This window comes from Ambystoma mexicanum, chromosome 9 (assembly GCF_040938575.1).
Source record: "Ambystoma mexicanum isolate Mex_15411 chromosome 9, UKY_AmexF1_1, whole genome shotgun sequence".
In the NCBI taxonomy this organism is placed as follows: Eukaryota; Metazoa; Chordata; class Amphibia; order Caudata; family Ambystomatidae; genus Ambystoma; species Ambystoma mexicanum.
The window spans coordinates 1,399,847,565-1,399,868,890 of NC_090931.1; the positions used below are offsets into that span (position 1 = coordinate 1,399,847,565).

At 46.5% G+C, this 21,326-nt stretch overlaps 1 protein-coding gene across 1 annotated transcript in view; it reads left to right on the forward strand.

The window, feature by feature from the left end:
* The window catches only part of SMARCAL1 (SNF2 related chromatin remodeling annealing helicase 1), a 979,995-nt gene that overhangs the window by 891,611 nt on the left and 67,058 nt on the right, over positions 1-21,326 (forward strand). The window contains exons 15-16 of the mRNA XM_069616809.1: positions 6,412-6,512; positions 8,090-8,186. Of these exons, the coding sequence (XP_069472910.1) occupies positions 6,412-6,512; positions 8,090-8,186 (198 nt within the window). The remainder of the gene's footprint in view (positions 1-6,411; positions 6,513-8,089; positions 8,187-21,326) is intronic.

Sequence of the window (21,326 nt, forward strand, 5' to 3'; positions counted from 1 at the left end):
CAGACTTTTACAAGACCTATTCAGATGTGCTTCTGGGTCCGCTTCTTGTGTTATTTAACAAAATCTGAAGGGAGGGAAGAGTTCTGGGCTCAATCGAGGAGGCAAGGGTATCAGTTGTTCCTAAGGAAGGCAAGGATCCGGGTCTCTGCTCTTCATACCGCCCCATTGCGGTACTGATTGATTGATTGATAGTTTATTTATATAGTGCCTATACACCATGTGTTTCAAAGTGCTTCAAGACAGGAAGGGAAAAAGGGAGAATACAGTGACATTCTTATAAGTCATTGATACATTAAGAATGCGAAATTAACTATCTTACGCGGCCTGGTGAAATTTCAGATAGTGCAAAAGCTTTTGACAAAGATGGGAAGGAGAGGGGGGTGGGAAGGAGAATGAGACAGACAAGCGCCTACAGTACTAGGCCTGACGACAATTTAGTTAGTGCTGGAATTTAACAAGAGGTGGGGGGACAGGGAGAAGAACAATAAAACAAGCATCTCCCCTATTAGGCCTGATGACATTTCAGATAGTGCTGGGGCGGAGGGGGGGAACAAGTGAGAGAGGGGGGAGGAGACAAACAAGTTGCCATCATACGGGTCGGGAGACATTTCTGATAGAGTAAGTGCTAAGGATACAGTGAAGGGAGGGGCAGAGGAGGGGACAGCAAGAAGAGGGATTCAAATAAACAGACATTTCAAGCACACAGCAGGGGGGGGATACAAAAGGCAAGCATACTGGTAACCAGGGGGTTAGAGAAAAGGATAGAAGGAGGGGTAGGGATATGCAATAAAGATGATTGCAACTAAGCTAAACGCATGAAAACACTGCCAAATTTGGACTAAGCTAAATGCAAGAAAACACAGCCAAATTTGAAAACGACACCCAGATAAAGAAGTTAGAAGTGGGTGTGAACACGTAGTGTAGTAGAGGTGCAATCATGGGGACAATCGGAGAAGGAGGCTGAGGCAAAAAAAGGGTAGAGTGTGTCCAGAGTAGGGAGTGTACCATAGTTATGGAGGACTGATGTGAAAGTCCAGATTTCAAAGTAGAGTAAGGTCGCAGCTTCAAGGAAGTTCAAGTGCAAGGGTGACAGAAAATACCTCAAGTTGCGTTTTGGTAGCGGACAGGGAGCAGACAGGGGCCTTCGTTGTGGGCCTTAGAAGGTCTGGCCGGCTTTCGCCTCCTGGTTGCTCTGATTGGCCTATCCAGGCGAGGGCAACCAATGCGATGGGGAGTGAGGCCAGGCAAAGGAAAACCTTCCAGGATCAAAGCGGGCAGCCATTTTAGAATGTCGAGTGAAACAGTAAAGACAAGGAAGTGACATTGAAAACCCGCAAAAGACCCTGGTAATGGGATAAGGCAGGCAGGGGTTAGATCTGATTTCAAACCCAAAGCTGCCTGTGTTGTTACTGAACATTGATAGGAAGCTTTATGCCAAGATCCTTGCAACTCTGCTGAACAGATCCTCCCATGGATGGTGACAACCGATCAATCAGGATTTGTATCAGGGAGGCAAACTGCAGACAACACCAGACGGGTAATAAATCTGATTGGTATCGTGTATAAGAAAAAGATCCCGGCGATCCTGGTAGCCTCAGATGCTGAGAAGGCATTTAATCTGGTAGAGTGGAACTACTTGCAGGCAGTGTTGCATAGAGTCGCTCTAGGTGAGAACTTTATAAGGGGGTATTCGCATTGTATATCTCCCCAATGGGGAAGGTGGCAGTTAATGGGTCTCTCTTTCTCTCTCTCACTCTCTCACTCTCTCTCTGTCTCTCTCTTTCACTCTTCCTCCCCCCTTTAGGGTTTTTAGGGTTAGCAGGGGGACATGGCAGGGATGTCTGCTTTCGGCTCTCCTTTTCGCACTCTCAGTGGAACCGCTAGCTGAGCAAATCAGAGGCAGGGAAGATATACGAGGTATCAGATATGGGAGAATGGAGCATAAAATAGTTTTATGTGCTGATGACATACTTTTGGCTGTGTCAGAGCCGGAGGTCTCACTCATGCCAACGCTTGACCTTTTAGAGGAGTACAGAGTGGTCTCAGGGTTAGTACAGAGTCTACTGGTCATCTCCATATTTAGGTGGGTGACAACGGCTGTCCGGTACTCGGGTATTAGGGTTACGACGCGAGCAAGGGATTTATATGATGCACATTACCCTTAGGCCCTTGACGCGATTAAGAGCAGTTTACTGAAATGGTGTGCACAAGAGTTACCTTTTGATGGGTAGAGCCGAGGTGATAAAAATGACTATTCTGATGAAAGCTATTTCAAACTCTCTGTGTAACGGTACCCAGAAAAATGCTAGAGTATCTCCAGAGGGAACTAGGCAGATGTGTCTGGAAAAATCACCCGACAAGGATTGCAGCCATTACGTTATGCAGGCCAAGAGACAGCGGGGGTTTGGCTCTACCGCAACTTCAAAGATATTATTATGCAGCACAGCTGCGGGTTTTGCAGGAGTGGGTCGACCCGGATTCAACAACACCCTGGAAACAGGTAGAGGAGCAGGTAGACCCCTATGATACATGTTGTTGGTTCCTCAACAAGATTGTCCCATTTTCCTGTATGAGCTTTCCTCCAATGCCACTACAGTTTGGTTCGCGGTAACGAGGAGAATAGGCTTGATGGCCTGTACAGGACCGGCCAATTCGATCCATCCCAATGTAAACTTCATCCCAGCGTATGATAATAAGCCTTCCAATCTTGGCAGGAAGGAGGATGTGACATTGCACACATGTTTGAGGGGGGCAACATCACATCCTTTGCACACTGCAAAGACACCTTTAGAGGAACTGAGGGAGAATGCTTTACATACATGCAACTGCAACACTGGGTTCTTCAGGGTGGCAATAAGATTGGCACCACAAGACCACTTGACGCACTTGAAAAGTTGAATTTCACACCCGGTGTTCGGCGGGTCTGATATCGCAGTTGTATGAATGTCTCAACACGCAAGCACTGGCTAGACTACCATCGTATATGAAGGGATGCCATAAGGATTTGGGCAAGGAGCTTGAGCTGGCACACTGGGCAGAGATATGGAAGGGAGTCTCGAAAATAAGTCAGTACTCAGTATGCTGAACAAAGCCACAAGGTGATAGCGAGGTGGTACTTTTGCCCTGAAAGAGGGTCTCACATAGGGCCCAGCGAATTTGAGCTCTGCTGGCGAGGGTGTGTCATGGCAGGCACATACATACACATATGGTGGAACTGTGCCAAGCTACAACCTTACTGGGAGGAGGTGGTGGATACACTAAAGCAGATAATGGGCCTGCCGATTGACTGCTCTCAGAGTGTGGTGGGCACCTCCTTGAGCCTGTAGAGTGGGCACTCAATGGCACTCCATTCGGCTACTTGGGCTGATGTTATTAGTGGCCAGAACACTGCTCGATGGAAATCCACGCTGATCCCCTCTATGCATGACTTGCTAAGGAGCATATGGCGGCTTCTTATTTGTGAGAAAATGACATGTATGCTGCACAATACAACGGCACTCTACTTCACAAAATGAGAAGGCTTTCTACAATACATAAAGACCACTCATAAGGATTGTTCATGCCCCCCGAGACTCAGAGCCTTGGGACTGCTAAATCTGTCATAAGTGACACGACAAAGTGACTAGCGATTGGCGGTTGGAGACGCTTAAAAGAAACTAGGAGAGAGATGTGCTGTGGATGGGACTGCAGGTGGGGGAGGGCTAGGGAAGGAATCGTGGGGAGATGGTGCGGTAGGTGGTGGGGTTCGTTGCAAGTTTGAAGTTATTCTGCCGAGCTTTAATGTAAGAATTGTCACGTCATTGTTGAGTGCACACTTTAAGGTCCATTCTTGTGGTTTTATGTTTTTTCAATATGCGATAAAAAAAGATTTGAACACAATAAAGAGGGGTTTCCCAGTCATACTGTTTCAATTGATTGTTAAAGGACTACAGCAAAAAATATCCCCCTTTATTTTATTTGTTTGGCAAATGATTTATTTAGCGCATACATTAACAACCGAAACATCTTTAGACGCCGTTGTGGGCATACATCATTATTCATCTTTCCGGGTGTGTATGAAGGTGGGGGGGGGGCGATTGAAGGGGACAGCTGGTAGCTGACCAGGTCGGCCATGCCCATGATCTGAAACCAGTGGTTGTAAGGTGAATCATTATAAGGTTGAAAAACAAAAATCATGCCATGCTTGCATACCACTGACCGTGCTGGAAGTGGTACTAGGGTTCTACCCCACATCATTGTTTGCCCATTGCTAATGTTCATATATTTTGGTTTCCTGAAGTATCAAAAAAGGGAACTCCAGGAAGCAAGACTTCCAAACCTGTGCACTGAGTATATGACACAACATCCCAACTGGCATAAGACTTGTCCCCTCGCCCCTGCAATTCATAAAAATTCTGAAGATGTAATAATCTAACACAAATTCACCTGTCTTGTGTGTTTGAAGTGTTTTTATTGTTTTATTCTTTTTAGCATTTGTATGTACAAGACAAGTGGGGGTACAGGGGAGAAAGTAACAGTAACGGTCCTACTAGGCCTTGTGACATTCGGATCATGCAAGTGCAATAACAGGGTTCCATGTGTTAATTCCGCCTCAGAAATATCGCGATGCAAAAATATCGCCTTTTTTTGCTGCAAACTTCACACATGAACCTTGCGGGGGACACCCCCACAAGCCTGCATCATTTTTTAATGTGCGGGGGACACCCCCGCAACCCCTGCTCCCACATAATATCCCCAACAAAAATATTGCCTATGGCGAACCAAACGCCCATATCTACGGCTATATTTTTGTTGGGAATATTAAGTAGTGGTACCAATAACAGGAAGTGCAGGGAGAGAGCAAGGGGGAGGGGGCAAGGTGCTGGGCACATGCTAAGTGCTGTCCAGGAGAGCAAGTGCTCAGGCAAGGGGGTAGGGGTCAACTTGTTTGAGTGAGGGGGGGTGGACCAGACTCAGTAGGCTAGACGGATAAAGGTGCTAGAGGGCAAGTACTAGTAAGGGGGGAATGGTGAAAGGATGGCCTGCCCCAATAAGGCTCATTAGATACAGACCACCAGTCATAGAGGCAGGTAGAACTACCAGGGGAAGGGGCGGAGGAGAAGAGGAAGGTCTTGAGAAGCTTTTGGAATTTAAGGAGATTCGACTCAAGGAAGAGAGGAGCAGGAAGGCTATTTCAGAGGGAGGCTCCTGCTGAAGAAAGAGATCTACCCCCACACTCGCCTTAGAGAAGCGTACGATTTGTAGAGAGAGCTACAAGACCGAAGAATTCAAGCAGAAAGATATTTACTGAGAAAGAGCTGGATGTAGTGTGTTCCCAAGCCCCAGAAACCCCTGTGGGTGAGGCAGATGGTCTTGAATTTGATCCTTGCAGCCACAGGGAGCCAGTGGACAGATTTTACTCATGTATCAGTCATTAAATTAGGATTTAAAGTCCAAAGAACCTACTTATCATCTAATCTCACTAGTGCCAGGAATTCTAGAACCTTTCTCCCTCGCTTCCTTTCAATATTTGCACAACTCTTGCACCCTTTTGGAAAGTTACCAGACTTGCAACACCTAGCATCCAGCTCTTTTTGGACTCCTTGTAATTTTTCAGTCCACTGCAGCGGACATGAATCACATTTCTCCGAGCATGCTCTTCCTCTGGGCTCTCAACATTTTTCCCGCTCATGTATACGGACTGTCTCCTTCCCGTCTGGGCACTGGCTCAGTACTTCTTGTTCCTTTAGAGTCCTTTTTATCTGCTCTCGGTAGCGTTCTTGAGTTCCTCCCCCCTGGGTCTTACCACTTGAATCCACTAGCAGACTCATCAAAGCTTCCCCGCATCAATGGTTCCCTTCACACATGGCCTTGGCAACTCGGCACCACAGCAGCCACTCACATTGTTGTCCGCTCATCCAACCTCTTGGTTTCCTTTGTATCTCAACTATGCCCTTCTTCGCTCTGCTGACCTGGTCAGATGACCCCAGAGAGGGATAGCAGACTTACTGCTCGGCCGTTTGGTTTTCTCTGCCAACAGCACTTAACCACAGAGAGCACAGCAGATGAGCTAAAAGTCAGCCATAGTAATAATTCTTTCCTACTCCATTAATGTTGGCTGCCAAGTGGTCACATTTCTGTGTTTAGTGGTTGGCACAAATGTGTTGATCTTCTCCAAAGACCATCAAAAAATGTGAAAAAGAGGTTCGTTAGGAAAGGGAAAAGGTGAGTTTTTTTTGTTGTCAGTTATCGCCTTTAGGTGGTGTGACTCTGGCTTTGCAGTTCACTAAAGTAAAGCATGTCACGGTGTTCCTGGAAGGGGGTGTGTCAACAAGAGCCACAAGGTGTAATCTTTACTTTTGAAAGTGTACTTGTTTAATATTGCTGTTTTTCCGAACGTTTTACATCGTTTATTTCTCTTTAATGTTTCAGGTCCTGATTCAGGCAGAAGATCGTGTACATCGAATCGGCCAGACCAGCTCTGTGAACATCCACTACATTGTGGCAAAGGGCACTGCTGATGACTTTCTGTGGTAGGAGAAAAGCCAACCAATCTCACTTGCTTTGACTTTGAATATGTGATGTTACCCTTTGAAGGGAAAGTAGATCCTCCGGTCCACTGGTAAAAGATTGTCTGCCTTGGGTAGATGGGGTGCGATTTTCGTCAGTATGGATTTTAAGCAATTTATCTGTCGACGTCTGGCCTGCTGAACTGTACCCAACCTTCTATTACTGAGTAGCATTTCATTTGGTCCACCAAAGGGATAACCTTTTTCTCTCTTAGCAAGGTTGGTTTGACTGATCTATGGGTCCACATATGATGATCAAATGAGATGTTATAATTTATACTTATGATAACCAGGGTTTTGTCATGAAAAACAGTTAATACAAAACACTGATTACATTTCACCTTATCCATCCTTTCCGCTATGGCTTTTCAGCAAACATGCAGAGCAAAAATAAGATAGGAGAGATGGTATTGGAGACCGACCCATCCCAAATGAGGGACCCTGGAATTATCGTAGTTAATAACATTTGCAGTTCTGAACATCATGCAAAGGCAGTACATATTCCACAGATCATGGTCGGGTGGCTAAAAAGCGGTGTAAACAGAATAGGGGGATGTTTTACTGCAGTATAAATCGCTGGTGATGCCTCCCCTGGAATATTTTGTCAATTTTTAGGACTAGCATTTTCAGAAGGATGGATCTAGATCAGGGTGTTGCATTCCTCTATACGCTAATCTGCATTTCCATAGACCACAACAATCTTCCCACAGTAAGGAAGTACATAGAGGCAGTTTGGTTTCCAGGTTATTGCTCTATATCAACTTCATTATTTCACTCAGTAGGGTTGCAATCAATGTGGTGCAAGGTCTCCACCCAACATGAGAAAGCTGTATGTAAAGGGTTATAATTGCACAGAATCATCTTCCAGGAGGGGAGCAGTGGGGACAAAACTAGCAACAGAATCACAAAAATTGAACAGATAGAAGCAGAGTAATAGTGTAAGATTAAAGGCTGAGCTGAGGACATGCACAGAGTGTTGGGAAGACGAATCTTAATCTGTGTAATTTCTTTACTGTCAAGAACTATGTGTGTTTGAGGTAAAATGAGTAGCGGCATCCTTGTTTTGTACTCCCCTGCCTTATCTACTTGCTATATCCCATCAGACATTGGCCTATGTCAGCATTCATTTTTAATCTAGCGATGATTTTTAGCATTTTGGCACATAGTCATACATTTGTAATAGGAAGTGCAAAACTGTAAGTGAAGCAATGCAAATAGAAATCTAGGACTGCAAAAGCTACTTAAGCTAACACGTGACGACTTGAGACCTCTGCCATGTTCTAGAGGAGATGTGGTTATGCAGCTCCCGTAGATTGTTTCAAGGATGCAGGAAATCCCTTTCTCTGTTAACTGCATTTTAATTTAAAAGACGTAAATGAAGGTTTCTGTAGCACTTCGGTTACCTCCTGTCAAATAAGTGGGTTTGAAAAACCAATCTTTGTGTTATATAACAGGATCTGAAAGTCTATTTGCTCTGACGAAATTGTAATGATTCATTACTGAATATAAAATATGCATTGTGTGATAAACTTCTCCCTTAGGCCCATGATACAGGAGAAGATCAAAGTTCTTGGTCAAGCTGGGTTGTCAGAAGATCATTTCTCCAACACAACGGAATCTACTGACTTCTTCTACAAGGTAACCAACCTATGACATTAGTGTCCCGTTTCTAATATAATTGCTGGTTTCCGAACAATAAACCCTTTTGCATAACATTGATCTCATGGTTCTGCTTAGAAAGGCGTTTTGCTGGGTTAGGTAAAGGGCATTGCTTCTGTGTCTACTGTCTCTTAGCCTGTGAGGCAGTGAAAGCAAAAAGGTGGTTCTCATAAAGAAGACGGTTTTCACTTCTGCAGTCGTTTTGTGGGCAACCAATTCCATCACAGGCCTGATGTAGGTGCTTGGGATAAAATGCAAACATGTATTGTGTGTTCCTCTGAAATGAGCAGCTCTTTCACGTTCTACATTTAGTAAGTAAGGAGAAATCGGTGTCCATGGAGTTTTTTAACCTATAGTTTATTGAATATACATGAATACGAACCAATTAAGTAACAAGCATTTGCTTTTCCCATCACATGCCTTCCATGTTGAAGCATATTAAATCATTGATATCAATATCTATTAGTTACTATAGAAACATACTGTGGCTAATTCTAGGATGATTTTGAGATTTCCAGCTACTGACGGGAAATGGGTTGGGAAGAGTGGGGAAGAATTGAAATAAAGAAAGGTGGGGAAGGAAGGGACTGCACAAGGATTGAGTGGCAAGAGGGGGAGATCAAGAGGATGAAGGAAAAAAGGGAGGAAAAGGAAAAAAAAAGTTCAACTGGCCTAAATACTAGGAGGACCTGGCATAGTACTTCTGAAGCCACTCAATATCCTACCAGACTTGTAGTTGCAATCACGCTGCTTATACTGGATGTTCTCAAATGAAGTCAGCTGGCCATGCTGGTTACCCAGTATTCAATTGTGGGCCTCAGTCTACTCTATCAAAGGCTTCAAATGAGTTTCTTTCCTAACAGAAACACCCAGAGAAGGAATTATTTCCGCCATTTGTGATGAATCATGGAATTCAGATACTTCTCCCCAGAGGGAAACATTTGCTTGTGAGGCTAGGGAGGTGAGCCCAGTACGCTATATTTCCCCTAGGGGTGGTAGTAAGCGGGACCCCACAGGGAGAGACTCCCCTCTTGGGGACAAGGACTCCCGTTCCACAGAAGAACTCCCTAAGACCATTTCTCTTGGACCAACAGTAACATCAAGGCTTAGGAAAGACTCTGCAAATCAAGCCACTGTTTTCCAAGATTCAATCTAAAGAAAGGTCTAGTGGAAGATTGAGTAAGTAATAATGATTGCTCAGTGGTTGGAAACCAACAATACCGTGATGCGGAGGAATGAGCGAGTAATGAAGAATGCTCAACTAAAAACGAAAGAGGACTGTAGTTCTCTGCTGGGGAGGACCCAACAATGTAACATAAAAAGGAAAGGAGGACTACTGTTAGGAAGACGTGAAACGCGGGAGGTTCGAATCAGCAGCGTGGTGAAAGCTGAGAAAGCACTTCCGATCCTCCATGGGGAGGAAGCAACCAGCTGGCATGTGCGAGAGGCACCAATGGAGCTGAAGGAAGACGAAAGCAGGCAAAGAGAACCACAAGAGAGAAAAACAATTGTGAGCGGTGTTCGAATGGATTTCCAAACTCCGCTGTGGTGAACAGAGGTTTAGTAGGCCACCCTTGTTAGTGTAAGAGGGAACACTTCTGCGAAGTTAGCCAGGACAAGTCAAGATAGCTTGGAGAGCAGCCAAGGCTAAGTCACAGGAGTAGTGGGGGTGATCTGAGGAATTGGATGAGTACACACTGTAGGATGACAAGAATTACCCTTAGACAGTAGTATATAAAAAATATACAATTTATTAGGCCCATGAATTGACACAAGCGAATAGAAAAGCACAGTAACATCACTAATTAAACACACACTATGTAAAACATGTGTACAGTCACTTTTGGTCAAGTGCTAAATCCCGCCAAAACCTGTAAGGAGCAAAGGCAGGCAAACTTTATCACAATGGCAAACCTCAGAGTTGGATAACCCTAACTTTAGAAGTCCAGCCCTACAAATATGGGAGCCTTGTGCTCCATGTCAGATGCGCGCGTAAAAGCACTTGGTCGTGCATAAAGACACAAAGTACAATATTCAAAGGGGTGGAAAAGTTAGAGTGGGGATTCTGAAGTGCAGAAAACAGGTTCCGAGAGTCGGGGAGGATCTGCTGCGGAGAACAAAGCTATTCCCAACTTTCCTGTGGCTTTAGAAAGAGGAGGTCTCCCAAGCCAAGACACGGACCACAAGGTAGCCTTTGTGCATAAAAATGCAATGGATGAACTAGGGGGGGTAAGTGGTTTGATTACTCGCCGCCCTTAGCTCACTCCGGGTGCAAACTCAGCAATTCTGGAGAGGGTCGCTCGGAGAACGCATTCTCACCCTTGGTTTAGCTTCAAAGTGCACAGGCAATGCGGGTGCGGATGCGGGTCCGATTTACAACTGGAGCTGTGTGTCTCAAGCCGATTGCAGGACAAAGAAGCACCGGTGCAGTTGGTCTTGGGACACTTGAAAAAAGGCAGGAAAGTCACCAGTTGTGGCTGTCACTGTCGCTTTGCAGTGCACACTAGGATTTCGCCAAAGCTTGAGGCAAAACTCAATCAAAAAACGCTCCTGCACGGATGCCATGGTTCGAGCTAGTCCGTCCACTGGGGGGCCCATGGACACTTCCGAGAAGGCTCTTTTGCAGGGCAACATGTAGACGTCGAGACTGATTAGTCCCACCACTCCGAGGTTGAAGCGGCTTTGCAGGCCTTCAGAGTTTGAGCGCAAAGCAGTGCTCTACCCGGACAACAGCAGGCTCATGGTGCCAACCTTCTTCTGCAGCGTTGCGGATAGTCCTTGGATCAGCTCGGCTTTTCTGCATACTTAGCTCCGTCTATAGGTAAATTCAAACCAATTGGTAATCTGCGGGTCTGCATTCAGGACCCCTCCTCATATCCACAAGTCCAGTGAGTGCTTGCACCCAGCTGGCCAATGATGTCTGCCCCACTCATGCACACTAGCACTGGTCCAATCGGGGACCACTGCGGCTCTCATTCCCTCATGCACACCAGACATCCTGGCACTAGTAGTGTGGATTGGGACCAGACAGTCCCAGCCCATTTTCTGGGTACCTACACACGTGACCTTCATTAGCCCGCACAAATCGGTGACTTTTGCAGGTGAATGCATGCCCAAATAAGGACTTGCCAGGTCACAAAGGCCAGGAGAAGACAAAAGACCTCGTGGCACGTCAATGATGAATATTAGCCACAGCCATGAGCCAAATGCGGTAAGCGCGAAATGGCTCAGTAAAATTTGAAATACAGTTGCCAAAAGGGGCAACAAAGTCAAGACTAAGAGAAACACAGTTTCTCAGTACTGACTGGCTGAGGGACAAGTCAGTTTCCGCACAACGATGAGCAAAAGCCCAGTGGAGTGCAGCTGAAGGCTGGGCTCCACTGAAAAAAAGACAGGAATGGAGACTGCAACAAAAGCAACATTTTTTTGGGGGATGGGGGGTCCACAAATATAGAGGTAAAATAGCAGTAAGTGAAATTTCCCATAACAAGTGGTGGCATGACCCAGGAGAGGTGGACTGTGCAGTTCAGCAACAATGCAGAGATTGCTGTATTGCTGGCCCCGCGAAACCGCAAAGAAGAAGCAGAGAGACACTGAGTTAAAGCAGAAGCCGTCCTGAACAACCAAAGCGAGATCCATCCCTATCCTGAAGGCAAGCCCGTTGACACTGACCCGTGTGAAGCAAGGTAACGGGGAAGGCGGGAGACCCAGGAGGGAACATGGAAATAACAAGTGCCTGCATCAGACTCGTCCTAGAAAACAGAGCAACAGCAAAATATATCACGGTGCCCATTCCAAACGTCCCAGTGGTACGAGTAGGAACCGAGTGAGTGAAATATATACCGAGTGGTACAAAAATGAACTGAGAAAGTGAATTTTGTATCACTATTTTGTAGGCTGTCGTAAGTTGCCGTTTTTCAGCCTTGACTGCATATGGCTCTCGGTTCGTTCCTCTAGTGCTCTTGGAAGCAGTTTCTCAGACGCAGAAGGGGAGACACATCGCTGCACTGCCCTCAGAATCCGAGGGCCTGCTACTTTGACCCTTGTACAGGGGCGTTGAACCCGGCTGACTTTCGGTCAATGTTGTGGAATACATATCCCACACTCTGCATCTCGCGATCGCTTCAGGTCGGTTGAACTGTGCTGAATCTTCGTCCACGAAGTCGGTTGGTGAGTCACACTTGTTCTTGCACACACCCACCACCCGCTCTGTGCCACAACCTGAGGTGTAAGGTGCTCCGTTGCCCCTTTTTTTTGTTTCCTCTGGTGGGTGACTGTTGGCTTGGAGCCTTTGAACCCTCCTGCTCTCACTGACATACAGAATCAGGCGATCAACGGTGATCTCCACAGACGGCGCCCATGTAAATAAACAGGGCTGATTACACTCACTGTCCTAGCTCCCATACAACTGTGTTGCATAAAGGCAAAATAGCAAATTGGTGGGAACGTGGGAAAATAATGTTTAATTTTCTGCACCAACTAAGGTTACATAGGTTGCATTACCCGTCACTACACAATGCCTGGCAAAACCCCAAGCAAGACACAAATCTATAATTTGAGAAAAGGCAAACCCTATAGTAAGGGGGCTGGGAATAAAATTAAAGCCAAGGTAGAGACTGAGTCCCATAGTCAATTGGGTGGGGACAAAGTCTCAGGTGAAAGGAACACTTCTCTTCGTCCCGCTTCCAGGTCTAGCTGCAAAATAACTGCATTCATCCTCACCGGCACAAATGCATCTGGTGCTAATGAAGAACGCAACTCCCAAGATGAACAGCCCTGCCTGGCAGGCCTACAGGAGAACACAAATCACTTCTTAAATGACTTTGATAGTAACTCGCTACTTGAGCTCTGCTATTCCTTGCAAAACTGCACCTATGCTTCAATGAAGAATGCAGATCCCAAGGAAGGAATGACCCAGGTTGGCCCACAGAATTCCCACATGTGCCTTCTCCCCCAAAACAGCCAACAACGCTTATCGGCCACCCCCAATCTAAGTCTAGATTCTGACTTGAGTCGCAATACCATAAAAGTTAATACAAATACAAGCAATTAAGTATTGCATTTTGCTATAAAAATGTTGTTTAAACTATTTGGTAGAATCCATGAGGCCTTGGAAATGGCAGGGCGACGCAATACTGCAACTGCGTAGCCTATTGGATCATACATCTGGGGAAGTAGGTCTGCTAAGTAATAATAATGAGACCCTGGCTGAGCAGCAGCAAAGCGTCCCTATACTGGTGGGCATCCAAGAAGAGGCTATTGTCACAATCATTCCTGACAAATCACTCACCTCGTCCATGCATTACCCCACACAAAAGGAAGGACAAGTGGCTTAGTGTAATTTATGTTGCATGGCTAAAGCTTTGCATCTGGATACTGCGCTCACTTGTGAGTCAGTTCCTCAATTCCACCATTTCGTCTGTGACACGAGTTAAGTCCAAAAAGGCAAGGGAAAAAAGAGTCTAGACAGAAGAGGCGGTCGCAGCAAAATGTGGGAACCCTCACTAGTTGTGAAGGAGGATGACTGCAGAAACGCCATGGTGGTCGAGGAGGAGGTTAACCTGAACCTGGGCAACTTGACACAGGCCCCTTTAATGGCTGCCACAAATACACCTGCAGCAAACAGGTTGACCATCGCTAGCCAGGGTATTCCGCCAACGCCGCAGGTGGTGACCAAGAGGGTAGATGTTACGCAAACATTGGACCATAGGGTACTGACAATTGGGGATACGCAGTCTAATCGGCTCAAAAGAAGCACAAATCATTCAGAACCTTTAAAACGTTTTCACAAAATACCAACTGTTTGCATACACTCGAGCAATTTTGACTTTGTTGAGCTGCTTGGAGGGGGAAATGGCAACATATTGCGTATCCACTGCTTCTTACCTGAAACTGCAACATTGATACGATCCCATCATGAATCTCTTGACCATCTTGGGTATGAACTGGGAAAGGAACTGTGTAGCCACAGCGAATCCCTGTTTGAATTGTCAGGGAAACTTTCACAAACCCAAGCGAAGAAAATAAAACCCACCCGACTAAGCCTCTCAAATGTGATCATGCAAGTGGGTGGGAATGATTGAAGAGTGTGCTACCTAATTTGGGGGGTTCTGTTAAATAAGTATGTAAGATAGCATGTTAGAACACGGGGGGCCATTTGCACTTGGTGTTGAAGGATGGTTCTCAATAATTGCTCTTGCATCATGATACATTGTTGCTTCAAGAAACATGGTTAATGTCCTCTGTGCTTATCGAGGGATATACATTACTTCAAGCATATGAGAAAAAAGGGAGCCTGGGGCGCCCATATGACGGTCTCGTTATAGCAGTAAAACAGGAACTGACCTCCACTTATATAACCCCTGTTGACGCAAATGGTAATGTACTGGTTGTGGAGGTCATGTTTAAAGGTGGGGGAGTTGAAAAACGGATACTGATTTTGAATATATATGATGCCCCCAGAGGTTTGGTCGGTGAAGAAACCTTTGAATATATTGACCTGATCCTTACGGAATGGGGGTACTCCCTGGGTTATGATATGGGGCTGGTGGGAGATATGAATGCCCGGTGTGGAGACTGTTTCCTCGGCTCCTTTTCAGAATCTAAAGGCGAGAAGTGTGATGACTAAAAAATAAGGCAATTTGCGAGGTAAACAATGGTTGGGGTTCCTAAAAGAATGGGATTTGACTGTGTTAAATGGTCTAACGAAGAGTGATTGCCCAGAGAAGGGTACCTGGCCTAGTGCGTCCCGATGGGCAATTCTGGATTACTACTTTGGGAACGCCATCCTAGAAAACATCCAAGACTTGGAGGTGCTCCCCAACCATTATAATGATCACGTGATCCTTAGCTTTTGATTTTATTTTATTGTTCCTTTATAACGCGCTTAATACCAGTGAGTGGCTTCTAAGCGCGGGATCGGTATTCAACCTGTTTTGAGCTGCGTTGCCTTGCTTCAGGGACAAACGCGTTGCACCTGAGCTATTCTTCCTCCCCTTTAGGCACCAAACCCACAAAAACATCTAGTATTGCCAAAGTTGAAATAAACCATGCTGGTAATTGCCTCTGTTGCCCGAGAGCCAATATCAATAAAGCCAGTGCACCACTTGGAAAAGCGTGTATGAATGGTTGAAATAAGATGAAAAGTTTTACGGCAAACATCATCAAAAATTGGCTAAGCATTTTGGCCCACAGGTCATAGGTTTATGAAGGGTCACCTACATGTGATTGCTAACAAATAACTCTCTAGCCCTTTTAATATAGAAATACGTGATGCTAAGCGAAGCTTGTGCAGGAAGATAAGGGCCATTACCAAGCTCCTATGCACCTCAAACATTGCGCTAGTAAAAATTCGGAAAGTAAAGAATACGTATCATAATTGTTTGAAAAGACGGAAGGCCTCAATCAAAAATGTATAGTGGCAACTCTTGCTAAGGGTGCTTAGGAGTCATACTTCCTTGCCTATCTGGCAAGTATTGCCGCAGGCCAAGGGTGTCAAACAAGAACAAATAGTTAATCCAATTGCTGAAAGTATATGACAGTCATATCACCTCGAAAATGTATCCACATGTGGGGGGAGGGGTGCTCGAGAGCCCGAGCAAGATGGTTGTGGGTCTGTGAAGCTCCATGCGGGCCCGCTGCTTCGTCATGAAAAAATCCTTTCACAACCCCTGTAGTGCGACAGAAAACATATCCGCAAGATGCAAAATGGCCCCGGCACAGAATCACAAAATTTCAGCCGCTCATATGACCGTTAAGGAGCCTTCCGATGCTGATACCGAGAGGCGCCTCTGACAAACGCAGCTCTGGGGCTAGGGGCTGCGCGGGAGTGCGCCCGCTCACATACATGGGCCAATTGGGGACGACGGAATGAAGATCTGCGCCAGGGAACATCCACCGCTCCGGTGCGGCACCGGCTCCTTAGCGGGGGGCCGTGAACTGCGCCCCCAAACAAAGATCCACTCAAAGCGTCCAGTGGCAGGAGATTGGCGCGCGAGTGTCAACCCACCCGGTGGACCGCCCGCTGACCCCGCAGCTTGACCGAGCACCGCTGACCCCAGGAGGCGCCTCCCCACATACAGAGGCAGGCGGGGGTGTAACACTGCTGTCCTGCAGTGGCACGGACACAATGAATAGTTGAGAAGAGACGATAGAAGGCGACCATCAAGCAGTGGGGGCTTCGGGTGGTCCCACGCCAGGGAGAGGCGATCCCTGTCCTCAACTAGAGGGAGGCATCCCACGCACCAAGGCCTGGCGACGCCGGGCTGGGTGGAGGCCCCAGACACACTAGCCCCCCCACCCCAGAGGAGCAGCAGTACATGGCATCTCATCCTCCACGCCCAACCAGCGCCTGACACCGAGGAAAACCGAGGGGACGCCCTGACACCAGGCACACCCTCCACGTGGCTGACCGCTGGCAGGAGGCTTGGGTGGTGGCGCATCAGAAGAAATACTGGCGATATGTGAGCCTTTTGACAGTAAGGAAGGCAACAAGCGCCTGGAGAACCTCCTGACCTACACCACACCGGGAATGCCTGGGCCCCCCCCTCAAACAACTCCAACCCATAGACACTGAGGTCGGACGGGGCAGCCCTTCCTCGCGGCGCACCTCCTGGACAGCTGGCCACACACTTATCAGGTGAGCCAAGCCCACCCCAAGATGGCGGCACGGGAAGCTCACTCCTTCCAACGTAGTGAGCTGTGACACCGCTCAGCCAAGCCTCCAGCCCAGAAGGCAGATCTGGGGAGATATGAACCGCAAGCCCACAGACACCCCGCCTGAGACACCCTGCCGGAGACGCACAACCTCCTAGTCAGATCTACCCCACTGAGAGGCTGCACCATCGGGGCGCATAGATCTGAGGCCCACAGCCGCAGACGTGACCGTCAGCCACCTCAGTAGCCCCAAGGGTGACTGTAGCAACCTGTAAACGTACAAATGTAGACCACGGTTCCGGAGGACAGGAGGAGCCCGGTACCCAGGGAGCAGGCAAGCCAGCAAACCTATGGTCGCCTACCAGTCCACCTGAGGCAACGCCGGGCTATCCCTGCGACAGGAAACGTGTGACACAGAGCATATAAGTGGCGGTTGCCCCTCCCAGACCGCAGGGACCCCACTTCAAGCTGCACATACAACCGTGCACCATCGTGTTCCCGGGCCACAGGGCCGGGAAGCAAATTTAGTGAAGAGAAACCACAACCACAAAGGTGCAGCATACCGGCCACATTATTGTTGCAGATGCCCCCCTACTGCAAAACCTGCCCCTATTGGGCAACCAGCTCTACTAAAACCACCTGCCGCCACCACCAACCCTAATCGGCACTAATCTAAGGGACTGCAACACTTATGAATTGCATAGACCTGGCCTTTCGGGACAGAGGCCCCAGAAGGTCAACTCTTAGCCCACTCGCAGGACAGTAGAACGTCGAGCTGAGCCCATCCAACCACTACAAGGGCCGCTACATCACCTGATCTTTAATCACTGCAGTGCGCGGTGCACATACCATAGATGGTGGGAGACACCTGGAGGGCTATGATAAGTTACCTCAGACAAACAGCCCGGTCTCTCGGAAGATAGACGCTGCAGCACCCACACCTAGATGCTCCACCAGACGCAAGGCAAGTATGGATGTACCGTTGCAACGTCAAGCTATCCTAGCCGAAATGAAGCTCATAGCCCAGCGTACCCAGGAGACTAACACCACCGTCCAAGATATAAAGCGAGACCTACTGGACATCCAGGCGCCGCTCACCATCCAGGCCGAAAGGACGACCGACAATGAGCAACGTATCGGCTCCCTCGAGGACAACACAGATTCGACGGCTACCGAGCTGGACGGTGTCAAGGAGGTCCAGCGCCTTGGCGCCAAGATGGAGGTCCAAGAAAATGGGTCTAGACGGAACAATCTTGGGATGATCGGCTCCCTGGGTGGAGAGGAACAATATCTTATATGCCTTTCAAACTGGCTTCCGCTTGGACTCATCAACAACACACAATATAAGACTCCTTGATACTAGGGCCAGACAAGGAGAAGGATCTTCTCTGCATATATAACCTATGTAGACTTCCGATCTTCATGCGACCAAGTAAATCGTGCCATTCTGTGGAACAAGTTTTGAAATATGTGATGCCCTAATTGGCTACTGGGCATGATCATCTCATTACATAGTAACACCAGGGTTAAGGTCTGGTTAGATAACGAGGGGCTACTGTCCGACTCGGTGGTAATTAACCCTTTAAGTGCCATTGTTGTGTCCCCCCAGTGGCACGGGTTTTTTTTTTAAATCGCGGTAAACACCGCAAAACCCGCCCAACATTTTCCCCGTCATTAACTCCTTAAGTGCCACCCACGAGCCGGCTCGTCGGTGGCAACCTGGAGTGGTTTTTACCGACGAGCCGGCTCGTCGGTGGCTTTTAAGAGGTTAACTGCGGAGTCAAGCAAGGACATGTGCTGGCTCCCCTGTTATTCAACCTATATTTAGTTGATTTACCTAAATAAATCCAATTGCCACCCCCCCCACCCCCCCTCCAAAAGCTGGTCATACGCAAATCGTTGCAATGCTATATGCTGACCACTTGGTCATGTTCGATCAGACCAATACTGGTATGAAAAGCCTTGTAAATGAACTGGGACTATGCTCTGGAAAATGATCTTAATATTAATTTGAACAAAACTGGAGTCATGTTAGTGACCACTATGAAAGTTAACAAGGTGACAATGTCAACAAACCTAGGTGTCCTTGACCTGACTGACTCCTACCCTTATTTGGGCCTTGATATGACAACCCATGCAGATTATGCAGTCATAAAAGCAAGCAAAACAAGGAAAGCACGGCAGCTCATGTATCTGATTCAGAAGTTCACAGGGCAAACCTCTTGCTATTAATTTGAGGGTATCCTAATCCTTTACATGTCTGGGACGTGTTACTGTCCCAGAATATTATTTGGTGTAGAGGCACTGACCATGAAGGATTGCGGATGGCTGAATAAATTAGAAGGGTTCTTGTGGCACAGAGTCCTGGGCTTGCCCCTATCCACATCCATGGAGTATCTCTGTTTAGAGTTAGGCCCGATATCTTTGAAAGGAGAGGGGACTTTATATTAAATCCAGAGCTTGCGCCAATTGGCCATTACTGGTCAAAAGTGGCAAACATTATGAGGCTGAGTCTGTTGTAAAGGGCAGGAGCTTTAAGGATTTAAACAGTGAGCTCTTTGAGTGCATACATTGGACTCCACATTTTAAATGGAGGAAAAGCTATGAAACTTTGAAGGATGCCTTTAAAAGAAGGCAGGATAAGATGTTATTGGAGCAACAACAATCTTCATCTATCTTGGTTACATAGCTAAGAGAGTGTGATCACGGTAACACATCGATTTAAGAAATCTCAATTGTAGCTATTACAGTGCCTAGATCCTGCTGTATGCAGGTTGAGGCTCCTATTATGCACAAACCAGCTACTGCTGTTGGAAACTCATGGCCCTTAGTTAAAACTGACACAGTTCGAGATTCTGTCGCATATGTACGATACCCAATAATCTAGAAACATCTAAGCACATAGTTACAGAGTTCTCTGTGTACCTTGAGCAATTTCGTTCACAACTGTGAAACGATTAAGGGCCTGCTTAATGGAAGTGTTTTATAATGGCGCAATCCCATAGGAAAACGTTCCATGAATCGGGCCCTAAATCTGAAGAAATCTGGAACTACTACCTGAACACTGACTCTACCTCTATGCACATTGCACTATCATCTGTGATCAAAGATTGGGAGACACTTGAATTAAAGATCAGGCTATGATCCTGAAGACATTTGAAGATTTGCAAAGAAAGAAAGCTTATTTGCAGTAGCAAAGGGAATTCATTAATTTGATGTGTTTTTAAGAGAACATTTTAGTTTTAAATGTGATATATACATTTCTGAGGCTTGTGGAATCTGCTTAGATCACGTGATATATATATATATTTTTTATATTGTGATTATAAAATGTGAATTGTAACTGTAGTTTGTTTAGAATTGTTGTATTTTAGAAGCTTGTGTGTTTTTATACTAGAGGTATGTATAGTTACATGTTTTGTGGAAAGTTCTTAATGAACTAAACAAAATAAAAATAAATAAATACATCACGGGACTCATTTGACTGGTCCCAATGATACGAGAAAGAACCAAGAGAGTGAAATACATCACACGGCTCAGCCTACTCGTCCCAGTGATGAGAGAAAAGAGCAAAGAGGGTGAAATATATTGCAGGACTAATCCTACTATTCCCAGTGATGCAGAACTAAAGCAAGAGACTGAAACTTAACTAGGGACGCATCCTACTCATCCCAGTATTACAGGAAAAGGCGCAAAGAGTGAGACTTACTACAAAGCCTATCCTAATTGTCTCAATGATGTGCGCGAGAATCCATACAGTCAGAAGTCGAACGAATCATAGGATTACAGAGACCAGGAATCACATAAAGAGGAACTCTATTGCCCCAGAGATATCAGAAAAGGAGAGACTTTCAGAGACACTTGAGAAAAACATAAAAAGAGAACATCTAAGGACAAGAGCACCAAGGAGGACAAGGCTACAACGCCCAGAAAGAGGGAGACGGAAGAAGTGGACGAATCGCCTAAAATAACTGAATAAGCTAATACAATAAACAGCCAAAGACTGTTTAAGAATCAGATATTGACTGGAGGAAGCCTATCCAGGAGAAGATTTTTCTCCTGGCCTTTTTGTTATTTTGTCTTAGTGGTGTGGTGTGACGATTCACAGGATCTCGTCACTTCTCCCCAGGGGGGAGCCCTTCCCTGTGAGGCTAGGGAGGCAAGGTTGCTACCTAATCGTCACCCAAGGGGTGGTAGGAAGCCAGACCTCAACGGGAGAGACTTCCCTCCTGGAAGGAATTCGCTAACCCTTTTCCCTTGGGACCAAGTCCCTGTTAGAAAACCATGATAACACTATTGCCTTTATGGTAATGTCTCGTCAGCCTTTGATTCACCTGTTAAGATAACCCAGATGAAGAACAGTCAAAGAAACCTGTAGAGTAATAAGAGGCTGCCAGACCATACCACTGAGAAGAGTTTGACCCAAGGAGGCATAAAGATTACAGCAACAACAGTCAAAAATAA